Source organism: Pezoporus wallicus, unplaced genomic scaffold (assembly GCF_028554395.1).
Source record: "Pezoporus wallicus isolate ANWC-B61680 ecotype Strahan unplaced genomic scaffold, APGP_CSIRO_Pwel_v1 contig_6787, whole genome shotgun sequence".
Classification (NCBI taxonomy): Eukaryota; Metazoa; Chordata; class Aves; order Psittaciformes; family Psittacidae; genus Pezoporus; species Pezoporus wallicus.
In genome coordinates, this window is record NW_026636951.1 from 2,210,332 (window position 1) to 2,223,544 (window position 13,213).

At 41.3% G+C, this 13,213-nt stretch overlaps 1 protein-coding gene across 3 annotated transcripts in view; it reads left to right on the top strand.

Annotated features, from left to right (window-relative positions):
* PLCE1 (phospholipase C epsilon 1) overlaps positions 1-13,213 on the top strand; it is a 149,676-nt gene that overhangs the window by 115,269 nt on the left and 21,194 nt on the right. For all 3 annotated transcript variants that reach the window (XM_057402333.1, XM_057402334.1, XM_057402335.1), the window contains 7 exons: positions 230-347; positions 725-884; positions 9,727-9,849; positions 9,936-10,072; positions 11,053-11,291; positions 12,458-12,519; positions 12,672-12,837. In XM_057402333.1, coding sequence (XP_057258316.1) covers positions 230-347; positions 725-884; positions 9,727-9,849; positions 9,936-10,072; positions 11,053-11,291; positions 12,458-12,519; positions 12,672-12,837 — 1,005 coding nt within the window. The remainder of the gene's footprint in view (positions 1-229; positions 348-724; positions 885-9,726; positions 9,850-9,935; positions 10,073-11,052; positions 11,292-12,457; positions 12,520-12,671; positions 12,838-13,213) is intronic.

Consider the following 13,213-nt stretch of genomic DNA (forward strand, 5'->3'; position numbering starts at 1 on the left):
GTGCAGCTAACGGTATTCTGAACCAGAGAAAAGTTAGAGAATAATTTAAAAACAGTTTATTGCAGTTTCAGGTTTTGAGCTTGTTTTCCAATAGTTCAGGTTTCTTGTCTCATGCTTGAAGCATTCTCAGGACATGCACATGTTGGGGCTAGCAGAAGGAGAACAGAATCTTGTTGGGACCTTTGGGTGCTACCTCAGTATAAAATATTATGGTGCTTGTTATTTCTAGGGTGAAAGTGGAGAGGCCACTGATGATGAAATGGCAACTCGGAAGGCAAAAAGCTCTAAGGAATATCGTAATAGGAGTGGTTCAGATCCTCAAGATCTTGATGAACATGAAGAACCAGGTAGATATGTTAATAATTCAGCATTTAAAAATCCCTCAGAGTTTTGCTCAAAGCCTTTTTTTTATGGTGTTAAAAATACATCTATTATATGAAACTACTTTTGCAGTTGAAACTCCAAATGCTATAAACTGTCAATTTATGTAGTTGCTTATGATTGTTCTTTCATTTAGTTTCAGTAGCATTTCCTTTCCATTCAGATGAAATGGGCATATAAGTGTTGTTCAGAATGTATCTTTTTTTACTGTCTTGGGACAAATCTAAAACCCCTTTAGCGTCTTACTACACCTTAATAAATTATATTACAGGTCTCTTGGACAAAAACATTTTTATTGGGTCAGATGTTGTAATTGTGCTGCAAACTTTTGCTTTCTCCATAGATCAGAATATTACTATTAATGTTTCTCCATCTAACAACCTGCCATCAAGAAGAGCTCACTCTCTAACAGCATCTGGATCTCCTAATTTAGGAGCTACAACATCTTCACCAGCAAGACCAGTCTCCTCTCCTGTAATTTCTTCAAGCAAGAGTCAGTCTAGGTAAGGACAAAAGCAATGCTTTGATTTAAAAAGAAAAAAGTTACTGTTACTTAATTATCACTGAATGTGGGTTTCAGGCCAAACTAACAGAATCTGACAAAAACAATGCCAGTAATGTCACTAGCCTTTTGAGAGACATCTAAAACACATTGCAGAACAGCATAGGACATTTAAGCTGAAATACCACGAATCTGAGGACGGCTTTGTAGCAAGTCCCTGGGCAGTATGTTTCCGTTTATGTCTATTACAAAAGCAGATTGGAATGCTGTTCCAAAGCTACACAGATACAGAGTTTAGCTCTTTCTCCAGATCTGATCCAAAACATAGTTACAAACATCATCTGTATAATGAAAATCAACAAAAATGTTATAGATGTGTGAACTGAAGTTCTAAGGTTTCTTAGCATAAGTCATTTCTACCTTGGGGAGTATTAACTTCTGCTGACATTCCTGGTGATGATTGTAGTACTGCCTTGGGGAACTGGAGGAACAGACTTGAAATCTTTCTCTTACAGGCCTCTCCTCCTTGAGAGGAGGTTTTTTTGGTGTTATTAGGCAGTGCAGAAGGTTATGCTGTGGTTGTGCAGTGACATAGTGGACTATTGTATTAATTCTAGAAAAAGTGATGGTAGTAATTGTAGTAATATTACAATGATAATATGTCAGGGATGTGGGTGGTACTTTATGACATTCAAGAAAACCACGTCAACGGAGGCCGTCCAGTGCCTTTTAGCAGAATGAACACTGAAGTGCGGTTATGAGTTTGGGTTTCCAGGAGAGCAATAACAAACAATAGAAGCTATTATTTCTGCTGGGAGAACGTTGTTTTTGAAGAGAAGTGTTTTGTGTAATGGTGTATGTTGTGTATTTCTTGGGGATTTTTGGTTTTTTACGCAAAAAACTGTGGCAATAGGTATGAGGAGTAGAGCCACCTGTGGACAGCTTTCTGAGACTCATTACTATGTTGCTTACTTTTTGTTCTTCACTGTCATTCAAAACCATGTGATGAACACGCCAGACTAGGATTTACTTCTGTAAGACATTTCTCTTTTATGAAGGATTGGAACAGCTTTCTTTTACATTAAAATGAAGAAATGCTGCTTTATTACCTCTGGAAAATACTTCTGTGCTTTGCAAACCTGCTTTTTGCCTTTATGCCAAAATTACTGTTGTTCTCTAAGTGAGATTAAAAAGTTCAGTGGAGAATTTACGTTCCCTGGGGAAGAACAGCTAATATTCCTTTAATTCCCCTCAGTCCTTCTTTTCTGTACAGATCCCTGTGCAGCTTAACACTATGGGCCTCCCTGAGTTATGACAGATTTTCCCTGGCAAAGCTGTGTGGAAACTCCACTGCATTTCTTGGTAGAGATTTCCCTAACTTGATATGACCCTTCTTGTTAGAATTTGCTCAGCATACCCCTGTATGGCTGTTACATCGGTCCTGAGGAAATTCCTCAGAACAGAATTACATGCTTTATCGATTGCCTTGACCCAGTTTTCATGAGCCATTAAGAGACTCAGAGTACTGGAAAGAGTTTCAGTCTTGATATTTACCCTTTGGACCCTTGATAGGTCTGAATTGTGCTTGCCAGTTTTCATGTGTGTGAAGACTTCACATGTGGCTCAACTGTGATCACTAAGCCTAAGCTGTCAAATAGCTGGCTGTCTGATTTACTGCAAAGTGCTATATGCGTACTAATTTACACCTGAGATCTCTTTTAGAGTAAACCAGCTGGTTACCTCCAAGATGGAATTTAGGTGCAATTCCGGGAATATTTACTTTGGTAATTAGGTAGTATGGATGGAGAGGTTCTTCAGTCTCAAGCCATCTAAAGTATACTGTCTTGTAGGGGATGCTTCCAGCAAGGATTGTAGTGTCAAGCAAACCACCAAGTCACCGCATGTCCTGTTGCTTAATGTTATATTAAATAAATGGCAGTCTGTCAGGCAATAGTATATGCCACAACTTATTTCAGCCACTTCAGATAGAACACACACCAAAAAAGAAAGTGATGTCTTAGAAACGGGCAAGCACTATAGTGAAGCAAAACAGACCTGAGCCAATTGTTGGGCTGTTATAACTGGCTGTTTTTGTCAGTACCATCATAAATTAAGATAAAATGAAGTATCCATTTTCTAAAGTAACAGAAAGTTGGACTGACCTAGATAATGAAATAACCTAGGAAATACAGGATCCACTGGGAGTGCCTGTATGCATTTGTGTGGCTCTGCGCAGATTGCAGCCAACAGAAGTTATTAATTCAGATTAGCATCTGGATTCAGACTCAAACACTGACAAGGCTTCATAGTTGGAAGTGGTGCTGGACATGAGCTGATTGTGCATTGAGTGCTTGATTCCTCACAGAACCCAGAGTTTAAGGGTGGTGGATAGAGTGTCCCACCGGGCTAAGCAGAGTCTTCACAGCACAGAAAGCTGAGCTGGTAACAAATGATTGTTAGCTGCAGTGCAGCATCCAGGAGGAGGAGAGCAAGAAAGATTTCTAGTTCTTTTTCTCTCGCCATGTAATATGTGCATGAACTTTTGCCTGACCAGTAAATTAGATCAATGTCCCCAACAAGTGAGAAGCACTAAATAAAATTTCTACAAGTGAAAAATGAAAAGAATCTGAATCTGATGATAGCAATTTTAAAAGAGGAGGACCTGGCTATCTTTGGTTTAAAATAACAGTAATTCTTATATGTACAGATTGAAAAATGGTATTTTTACATACATAAATCATAAGCTTGATATTCCTGATGTTCTTACAAATATTTTTTTTTGTTGAGAATAACCTCTTACACAGTCCAGATAATTTCCAAAGACAGGCAGCCTGTAGGTGCCTTCTGTCATTCTTTAAAAGCCTCCAGCAAATTTCCAAGTTCTTTGGCGATCTAGTGCTACATGTAAGGTGGAGGAAGAGAGGGAAAGCATGGTAACACCACTGGGAAACAAATAACAGGATATGGAAAAATTGAGATCTGGGCTTTTTTGTGAAGAGAAATTAAACTGCCTCACATGTTATACCGGCATACAGGTATAACCCAGACTGTTACTTATTACTTTGGTTGTTGGTGGGGTTCTTAGGGTCTTTGTCTTTTTTTTTTTTTTTTAACAACCTGTGCTGGTTACTCATGGAAAGATGTGGAAAATACTCTTTAGCAATCAGGTCCAGTGAAATGCTGAGTGTTACCATCTGCTGCCAGTCTTCCACTCAGTGCTCTGCAGTTGCAGTCTGTTTTCTGGAGTCAAGAGATTTTCCTCGTCATGGTTTATTTTTCTTGTCTGATAAAAATGTTAGGAATGATTTTAGGAAAGAAGTCATATGCACTATGTCGGTACTTGCCATAGTGATGTCAAACAAATTGAACATTATCAACTAAAGGAGATGGGTTTTTTTAGTACTTTTAAATCACATTCTGCTTTCAACTGCATGCAACCATCCCAGGCCAGGAGGCAATTGAGGCATCTGATCTAGCATATTTATATAAAATGTTGCCTGCCTGCAGCAGGTGACTCCAGATGTCTTTAGGAACATGGGACAATCTGGTCCTGTTTTTCCATCTGTCCCGCGTTCAGCAGTAGCAGTCAATTTTTCTCCTTCTTAGTAGCTGGTGCAGCATTGTGTTTTGACTTTCAGCCTGGGAACAGTGCTGATAACAACGATGTTTTCAGTTGCTGCTCAGTAATGTTTATCCTGACCAAGGACTCTGTGAGTCTCATGCTCTGCCAGGGAGGAGGGGAAGCCGGGAGGAAGCAGAGACAGGACACCTGACCCAAGCTAGCCAAAGAGGTATTCCATACCACAGCACGTCATGCCCAGGAGGGGAACTTGGAGTTACCTGGAAGGGCACGGGGTCTTCTGGGTTGGACTCGTTTTTCGGCAGGTAGTATCGTATTCTCTTCCCTTGTTATTTTTTCTTATTGTTGCTGTCATTGGTGGTGGTAACGGTGATGATTTGTGTTGTACATTGGTTGCTGGACTGTTCTTGTCTCAACCCGTGGGAGCTGCATTCTTTCGATTCTCCTCCCCATCCCTCTGGGAGTGGGGAAGGGGAGAGCCCCCGGGGGAGGTGGGATGTGGGTCTCGACTCCTTCCAGCCCGGCACCGCTCACTGGGAGTGAGTGAACAAGCTGTCTGGCTGGGTTTAAACCACGACAGTACTTTTTGGCGCCCAACGTGGGGTACGAGGGGTTGAGATAATGACAGATCTGTCTGGATTAATAGTCACTTGTCACAATGCTGATTTATTGGCTCTCAAGGTTGTTCCTCTTGATCTCACAGTTTCAGTATACTGTACCTTACTTCCAGCAGGTATTCGCTTATTAGTGTTTTTTCAAGTGTGGGGCTTGAGCTAAGGTTCTCGTCTCATTGTACTTTATGGTAATGACTTGTAATACAATAGAATCATTGATCATGAAACTGATCTGGCTTATGCTCCCAGTGTGGTCACCACCTTTATACTTTGGGAGGTATATAATAAAAGTGCTTAGCAATTACACGTCTCTTTCTCCTTCTCAGGTGGTCAACCTGTGAAGGAGACATTCTTTTACCCTCCCAGTCCCAACCCCCCAGACCATTTACAGCATCATTTGAGAGTTTTGAAGTTTTTGAATGGCCTTTTAATGCTGTTGAGACTTGTTTGCTGATTGTGATGGGGATCACCATGTTGGTACGCATACAGAGTGATTTTGCCCACAACCATTTCATCTGATTTCAAAAGTTAAGCAGAGTCAGGTTTGGGTCTTGTCTGGGGTTAAACGATGATATAGGAGGACCAAGAGATTTTCCCTGAGGCTGGACAGCCATGAGTGGCAGGGTGTGTGGGATAGTACGGGCAAGTATCTAGGTCAGTGGGCCCCTCCAGTACTTTGGAATTTCACCACCGAACGACTGCAAAATCCAGAAGAATTAGTAAAACACTTACATGAGGTGTGTGGTCATTCTGGCCATACCAGAGACGGACAAATCATGGCAACGTGCTGGGGCTTGGCCTGTGCTTACAGGGCCTTGTTCAACTCTATCCAGCACCTTCAAAGGGAAAAAGTGTCGCTGGATCTGAGAGCAAAGCAACAGTCGTTACTCAGACTTTGGCTGCAATGAACAGTGCAGCTACCCCAGCGGCAAGTACAGCAGGTGCTCAAACTTCGACTGCAACAGACAGCGCAGCTACCCCAGCTCCAAGCACAGCAGCTGCACCAACCCCAGCAACAAGTACAGTCGCTACTCAAACTTTGGCCTCAATGAACAGAGCAGCTACCCCAGTGGCAAGTACAGCAGCTGCTCAAACTTCAACTGCAACAGACAGCGCGGTTACCCCAGCTCCAAGCACAGCAGCTACACCACCCCCAGCAACAAGTACAGTTGCTACTCAAACCACAGTGATAATCACTGCAGCCAAACCAGAGGACCAATTCGTACCAATATCGGTTACCCCTGTATGCAAGAGAAAAAGCAAAAAAGGGGCAAGAAGGGTGAAGCAAGATGAAGAACCAATGAATTCACCACCCAGTCTAGCAACTGATCAGGAGTCATCGTCACATGGCGAAGAAGAGGAAGAAGAGGTAATTTCTCGACCTGGGACCTCAACCGAGCCACGGAATATGCAAAAAGATTTTACCCGTCAACCAGGGGAGCACATCATCACCTGGTTGCTCCAATGCTGGGACAATGGGGCCGATGGTCACAAATTAGAAGGTACAGAAGCCAAGCAGCTGGGATCACTTGCTAGAGAAGGGGGAATTGACAAAGCAATTGCAAGAGAGAAAAAGTCCCTCAGTCTTTGGAGGTGGCTCTTGGCAGCTGTGAAAGAAAGGTTTCCGTACAAGGACGATGTTACGAGTCGTTCGGCCAAGTGGACTACTATAGACAAAGGCATCCAGTCACTGAGGGAATCAGCCATTGTAGAGATGATCTATCACATCAAGCCGAATAACGGGGATGTACCCATAGACCCAGATGAAGTCGAATGTACACAACCCATGTGGCAAAAACTTACACGGAATGCACTGTTGTCATATGCCCATTCACTGGCAACAGTAACCTGGAATGACATAGTACCACTAAAGTGGATGAAATGTTTCATAAACTCCGAGAGTTCGAAGACAATCTCACCCCTTCCATCATCTTAGCTGTGGAAAAACTGTCCCAGGACCTCAAACAATTGAGGGATGATCTATCTGATTTATCCAGCTCCTCATGTGTACCAACACACGTCTCAGCTATTAACAAAAGGCATCCTATTGTTCAAGAGAGGAGATACAGGAGGTATATGCCATGGGCCACCCTATGGTTTTACCTGCAGGATCACGGAGAAGACATGACAAAGTGGGATGGAAAGCCTATTTCAGCTTTGGAGGAACGGGTGAGTGAATTGAGGAGGGGAGCAAGGGCCAAGCCTGATCATCCCATGAGAGCTACGGCTCTGGTGAGCAGTTTCCCAGATGGAGTGGAAGAGCTGATTTTACTCCAGCTCCTGTGATAATGAAGAATAATCCCTTTCATCATGACTTCAGTGTCCAACGTTGTGATGACTATTAGAGGGGCCCTGCCTCCAGCCAGGTGGAGGTAGGGGACAATCGGATTTACTGGACTGTGTGGATCAGATGGCCTGGCACATCAGTCCCACAGAAGTATAAGGCTCTAGTAGATACCGGTGCACAGTGTACCCTGATGCCATCAAGCTGTCAAGGGGTGGAACCCATCTATATTTCTGGAGTAACAGGAGGATCCCAAGAGTTGACTGTACTGGAGGCTGAAATCAGCCTGACTGGGAGGGAGTGGCAAAAGCACCCTATTGTGACTGGTCCAGAGGCTCCATGCATTCTCGGCATAGACTACCTCAAGAGAGGGTACTTCAAAGACCCAAAAGGGTACCGGTGGGCTTTTGGTATTGCTGCTTTGGAGACTGAGGAAATTGAGCAGCTGTCCACCTTGCCTGGTCTCTCAGAAGATCCCTCTGCTGTGGGGTTGCTGAAAGTTGAAGAACAACAAGTGCCAATTGCGACCACAACAGTGCACTGGCCGCAGCATTGCACCAACTGAGACTCCCTGATTCCCATCCATCAGCTGATCTGTAGGCTGGAGAGTCAGGGGGTGGTCAGCAGGACCCACTCACCCTTTAATAGCCCCATATGGCCAGTGCAAAAGTCTAATGGAGAATGGAGACTAACAGTAGACTATCGTGGCCTGAATGAAGTCACACCACCATTGAGTGCTGCCGTACCGGACATGCTAGAACTTCAGTATGAACTAGAGTCAAAGGCAGCCAAGTGGTATGCCACGATTGATATTGCCAATGCATTTTTCTTAATTCCTTTGGCAGCAGAGTGCAGGCCACAGTTTGCTTGTACTTGGAGGGGTGTCCAGTTCACTTGGAACTGACTGCCCCAGGGGTGGAAACACAGCCCTACCATTTGCCATGGACTGATCCAGATTGCACTGGAACACCATCACAGCTGTTGGAACTGAAACTGTTTGTACTTAGCCTATGGCAGAATTCATAGAATAATGGATTTGTAGATCTGAACATTACAAAATGTCACAATAAAGTCTGACACGTGGTCACCTAGTCTGGTATTTTGAAACAAATACTGTAACTTCTGGAATTAGTTATGGTTTGAACTAGACAGTTCCTGATACGTGTGCTGCGGGTTGAGATGCCTCCCTTTTCAAGGTGCTGGTGGATCCCATTCCTGCAGTAGGTGTTCATTGGTGTTTAGGCCCAGGAAGAGGCGCAAGAGCTCAGAGCTCAGCCTGCCATTACAAATTAGTACATGAAATTCACTAAGGATTTGTTCACACTGCTCAAGGGGTAGTTCAAGTTGGGCCTAACTACGCTTATTAGTGCAAATCCTGTAGTAGCCTAAGGATTTTGGGATGTAGCTTTTGGAAATATACTGGTCCTGCTTCAAAAAATCTTTTTTTTCAGCTGCACAACATCAGTTAACAGTTTCAGATATAAAGAAATTGGCTGGGCTTGCTATTACTCTGTTACTCAAGTCAACTAATATAATTAGCCCCAAACACCTAGTTGTTTCTGTGATCATTTTCTGCCTTTGCTCTCAAGAAATTCCAGCCTACTTTTCCTTACATCAGCCCCAAAAGCTGAAAGTAGGAAATCATTAGAACTTTGTTTCTAGTGGCCTTCAGAAGCTATTGTCCAAGCCTAAAAGAAGAGGAGGATTGTAGCTTAACCTGTCTTAGTTATCTGATGATAGTCCTGAGTGCTCTTGGGAAGAATCTGGCAAAAACATGGGCTAGGAAATAGTGTGGGTTGAGTGCCAGGAAAGGGAAGGGTTATGATTCTTAAAAATCTGCACCTTTAATGCTCCAACATGTAAGAAACCTCAGGTGCATAAGGAAAAAAACCCTGTTTTTCTTGCACAGCTATTCAGAATATTACTGTTTTATTTTGACAGAACAGAGCTTTAAGGAATTCTATATATGTTTTAATTTTCTCTTAGCAAATCTTCAACAAATTTTATGAGCAGCCTGTGCTACAGGAATACTGGCATTGTTTTCTTTAAAGAGAAAATGAGAGCGCTTTAATTTGTGCCATTTGCATCAGCCCCATTTGCACATGGAAGAGTTTTAAATAGCATGCATATACATTATTAATTCTGGCAAAGTCTGCAGTTGTCTCGAGGGAATAGCATAGCTGCTACAAAACAAGAAGGTACAAACTGTTATGCATCTTATCAGATACTGCTTTATTTGCTTCTTTCAGATACTGGTTATAAATGTATTAAGGAGAGCACAAATAAAGTGTTAATGCAGTAATGCAGAATGTTTCAATAAATGGAATTTAATAAACCAAGCTACAGCGGTCTTTTTCTGATTTAGTGCATGGAGCAGCAGTAGCTGGCATGGCCGCGTTAAAGGAGGAATGAAGGGGTTTCAGAACTTCATGGTGTCTGATAGTAACATGACTTTTGTGGAATTTGTAGAGCTCTTCAAATCTTTCAGGTAAAATGTATTTCTATTCTGTACTGATTTCATTCATCCAAGTTTGTAAAAAAAGCAAAACTTGAGCTTTTCTACTCTTTTTGCAGTGTCCGTAGCCGCAAGGATCTAAAAGACCTCTTTGATGTCTATGCTGTGCCTTGCAATCGATCTGGTTTAGAGCCTGCTCCACTTTACACTAATTTGAAGATTGATGAAAATAGCAGCGGATTCCAGCCTGATTTAGGTTTGTTAAAAAGGAAAATACAGCTGCTACATTGCTGAGCTTCAGTTACTGGCCTTAAGAAAGTGTCTCAGTCTCATAAACTATCACTTACAAGTTTACATAGAGAATTTCAGCCCTACCTCCACTAATACCTAGTTAGCAGGACATAAGATATGTTCTTTGTTCAGAAATTAAGGGAAAAGCATTCCTGCTCTATATTAGCCAGTTACATCTGTAACTAGTATAGCAAAGGCACAAAACTTGTTCCTGGGCCCAACACAAGGATCTGTATCTGATTACAGGTGCTCTAGCTTTGAAAGGGCTGAAACACTGAGCAAAAGTAGGAAGAACGAATGAGGTGGCTGCACCCTGTGCCTCATTTGGTTTGGTTTTTTCCTAGTACATCAGCTTTATGTGGAACAAGGAGGAAGGAAACTTCTGTCCCATTTTACATTCCCCTGTTACCGTAATCTAAGTCTGGAGCTTTGTGCATATTTAAAGAAAACAGCCTTTCTGCTTAGCAACCTGCGGGGAGGGTACAGTAAAATTAACGTATGGGAATGGAAGAAGATACACAGTGACAGCACAGGAAGGGTATGAGGTTGTACACAGTGAAGGAAAGGCTTTGAGGCTGTACATGGTGTACAGAGGAAGCAGAAGGGTCCTGGGTGACAGTGTGTGAGAGGCTGTGAATACATGTTAAAAGTTCTAGAATTTTACTTATAGTAATTGAGCATTTATAAGCCTCTCCCAGTGTCGTCATACTGCTTCATGCTCTTTCTTCTGTTAGTGAATAGAAACAAGCCTCTCCCAGTGTTGTCATACTGCTTCATGCTCTTTCTTCTGTTAGTGAATAGAAACAAGATGGATTTGTTCTAATTTACTATACCAGTGCTAAAATATTCAGTCAGATATTCAAGTGTATGTCACAGTATGTTCTGTACAGTAGATATAATACACATAATTATATAGCTTTTATTTCCTTATTTTTTTCTTTTAAGATTTGTTGACTAGGAATGTTTCAGACCTTGGTTTGTTCATTAAAAGCAGGCAGCAACTATCAGATAACCAGAGGCAAATATCTGATGCTATTGCTGCTGCCAGTATTGTAACCAACGGTACTGGAGTTGAAAGCACATCCCTGGGAATATTTGGAGTGGGAATCCAGCAGCTAAACGACTTCCTAGTTAACTGCCAAGGAGAGCACTGCACCTATGATGAAATCCTCAGTATTATCCAGGTCTGTAGACAAATATCTTGCAATTCCTTTTACTTGAACTCTTGTTACTTCTGTTTTCAACACTAACATTGTTTGACTTGTAGCCAGAATAGCATATCTGTGTGGATATTTCCTTTCATGCTGATAGTGTTGCAACAGTTTACTTGAATTTAAAATTTAATACTATCTTAATTCTGGGCTATAAAATTGAAAAGATGCCCATGAATATGTCCATAAAAAGAAAAAAAATAATGTAAATAAACTGTTTTATTGGTTATGTGTGTTTTATCCAGAAAGGGATGTCACCACGTGGAAAAAGCATTCATGACAGTGAGTTAGAATCATAGAATCATAGAATAGTTAGGGTTGGAAAGGACCCTAACATCATCTAGTTCCACCCCCCCTGCCATGGGCAGGGACACCTCGCACTAAACCATGCCACCCAAGGCTTCGTCCAACCTGGCCTTGTGTTGTTTTCTTCTTGTGTCCTTGTGACCACATTTGGTAGAGTTTGACCGTAATTTGTAACTAAAAAACCCACCATTTCCACTGATTTTTATTTTATTATAAAAAATTTTCCAGAGGAAATGTTTTATTCGCTTATGTACAATGGCTGAAGTGATTAGAAAGTATGTAGAAAGTCTTGAATTCTTCCAAATATGCATAATTAGAACACTCCAAAGTTAACCCCCACTTAGCAGTTAACAAAGTCTAAAAACCATATATTTCAGGTACCAACATATCATATAAAATTGCTAACTTTAAAAGACAGAAAATCTAAAGAAACCTTAAGTTAGCATGACCACAAGTCTCTTTATTTCGAGATGGTGGTATGTTGTGTTTAAGCAGAATGTATAGGAGAAGGATGCCTGATTATAGATCCTTTTTAATTTCAGTTTGGGTGCTGACTCTGCTTTGAAAAGGAGGTTGGATTAGATTATCTCCCAACATCCTTTCCAACCCAAATGATTCTATGATTTACAATTATGAGTTTAATATGCTTGTTTAGTGATTTGCAAAGCAGGCATGCATATACTGCATGCACCTAGTTACTTTACACACAAAAAGAGACAGTGTTTACATACTAACTGGTTAGGTTGGTGAGCAGACTACCCTATAAAAATATGAAAAATACCTATTTTTAATAATTTTTATTATATATCTCTTAAATTTCTTCCTTTTTATAGAAATTTGAACCCAGTGTGAACATGTGCCAGCAGGGGCTGCTATCTTTTGAAGGATTTGCAAGGTAATTACTTATGTGTTAATTTTTATATATATATATATGCATGTATAAATACACATATATATATAAAGATGACCTGAGTGTATTGATGTTTGCATGACAGTCACAAAATACTCAGCACAGTATAAAATTTCCTCACATCATCTCATCTCTAGATTTTTGATGGATAAAGACAACTTTGCCTCCAAAAATGATGAGTCACAAGAGAATGCTGAGGACTTGCACTATCCACTGTCGTATTACTACATAGAGTCTTCACACAACACTTATCTTACTGGCCATCAGCTTAAAGGGGAGTCCTCGGTAGAGCTCTACAGCCAGGTATGCAGGATTAGATCACTCTGTAGTTGTCAACATGAACTTGTTTATTTAACTGGCAAGTCACAGAAACATAACCTTTTTGCTTTGAAAATCTGAATGTCCTAAACCCCTGCTCACAGAATGTTGGAAAACATGATGTGTGGGAAAGCTGCCTGTAAGCACAGTTGTGCTCAAATGCCTTTTCTTAGGCAAAAAATGGGTTTAGTTTGAGATTCATAGCATTTAGACACCAGTCGGTCTGACCCAACCTACTAAAATTAGACTTTCCCACAGGAAAGACTGATCTAATATTTTAGTTCATTCAGATGTCAAAACCACTACTAAAATACTGTACATTGCTCTGCAAAGACAAATTTCAAATGGAGCTGTAACTTCT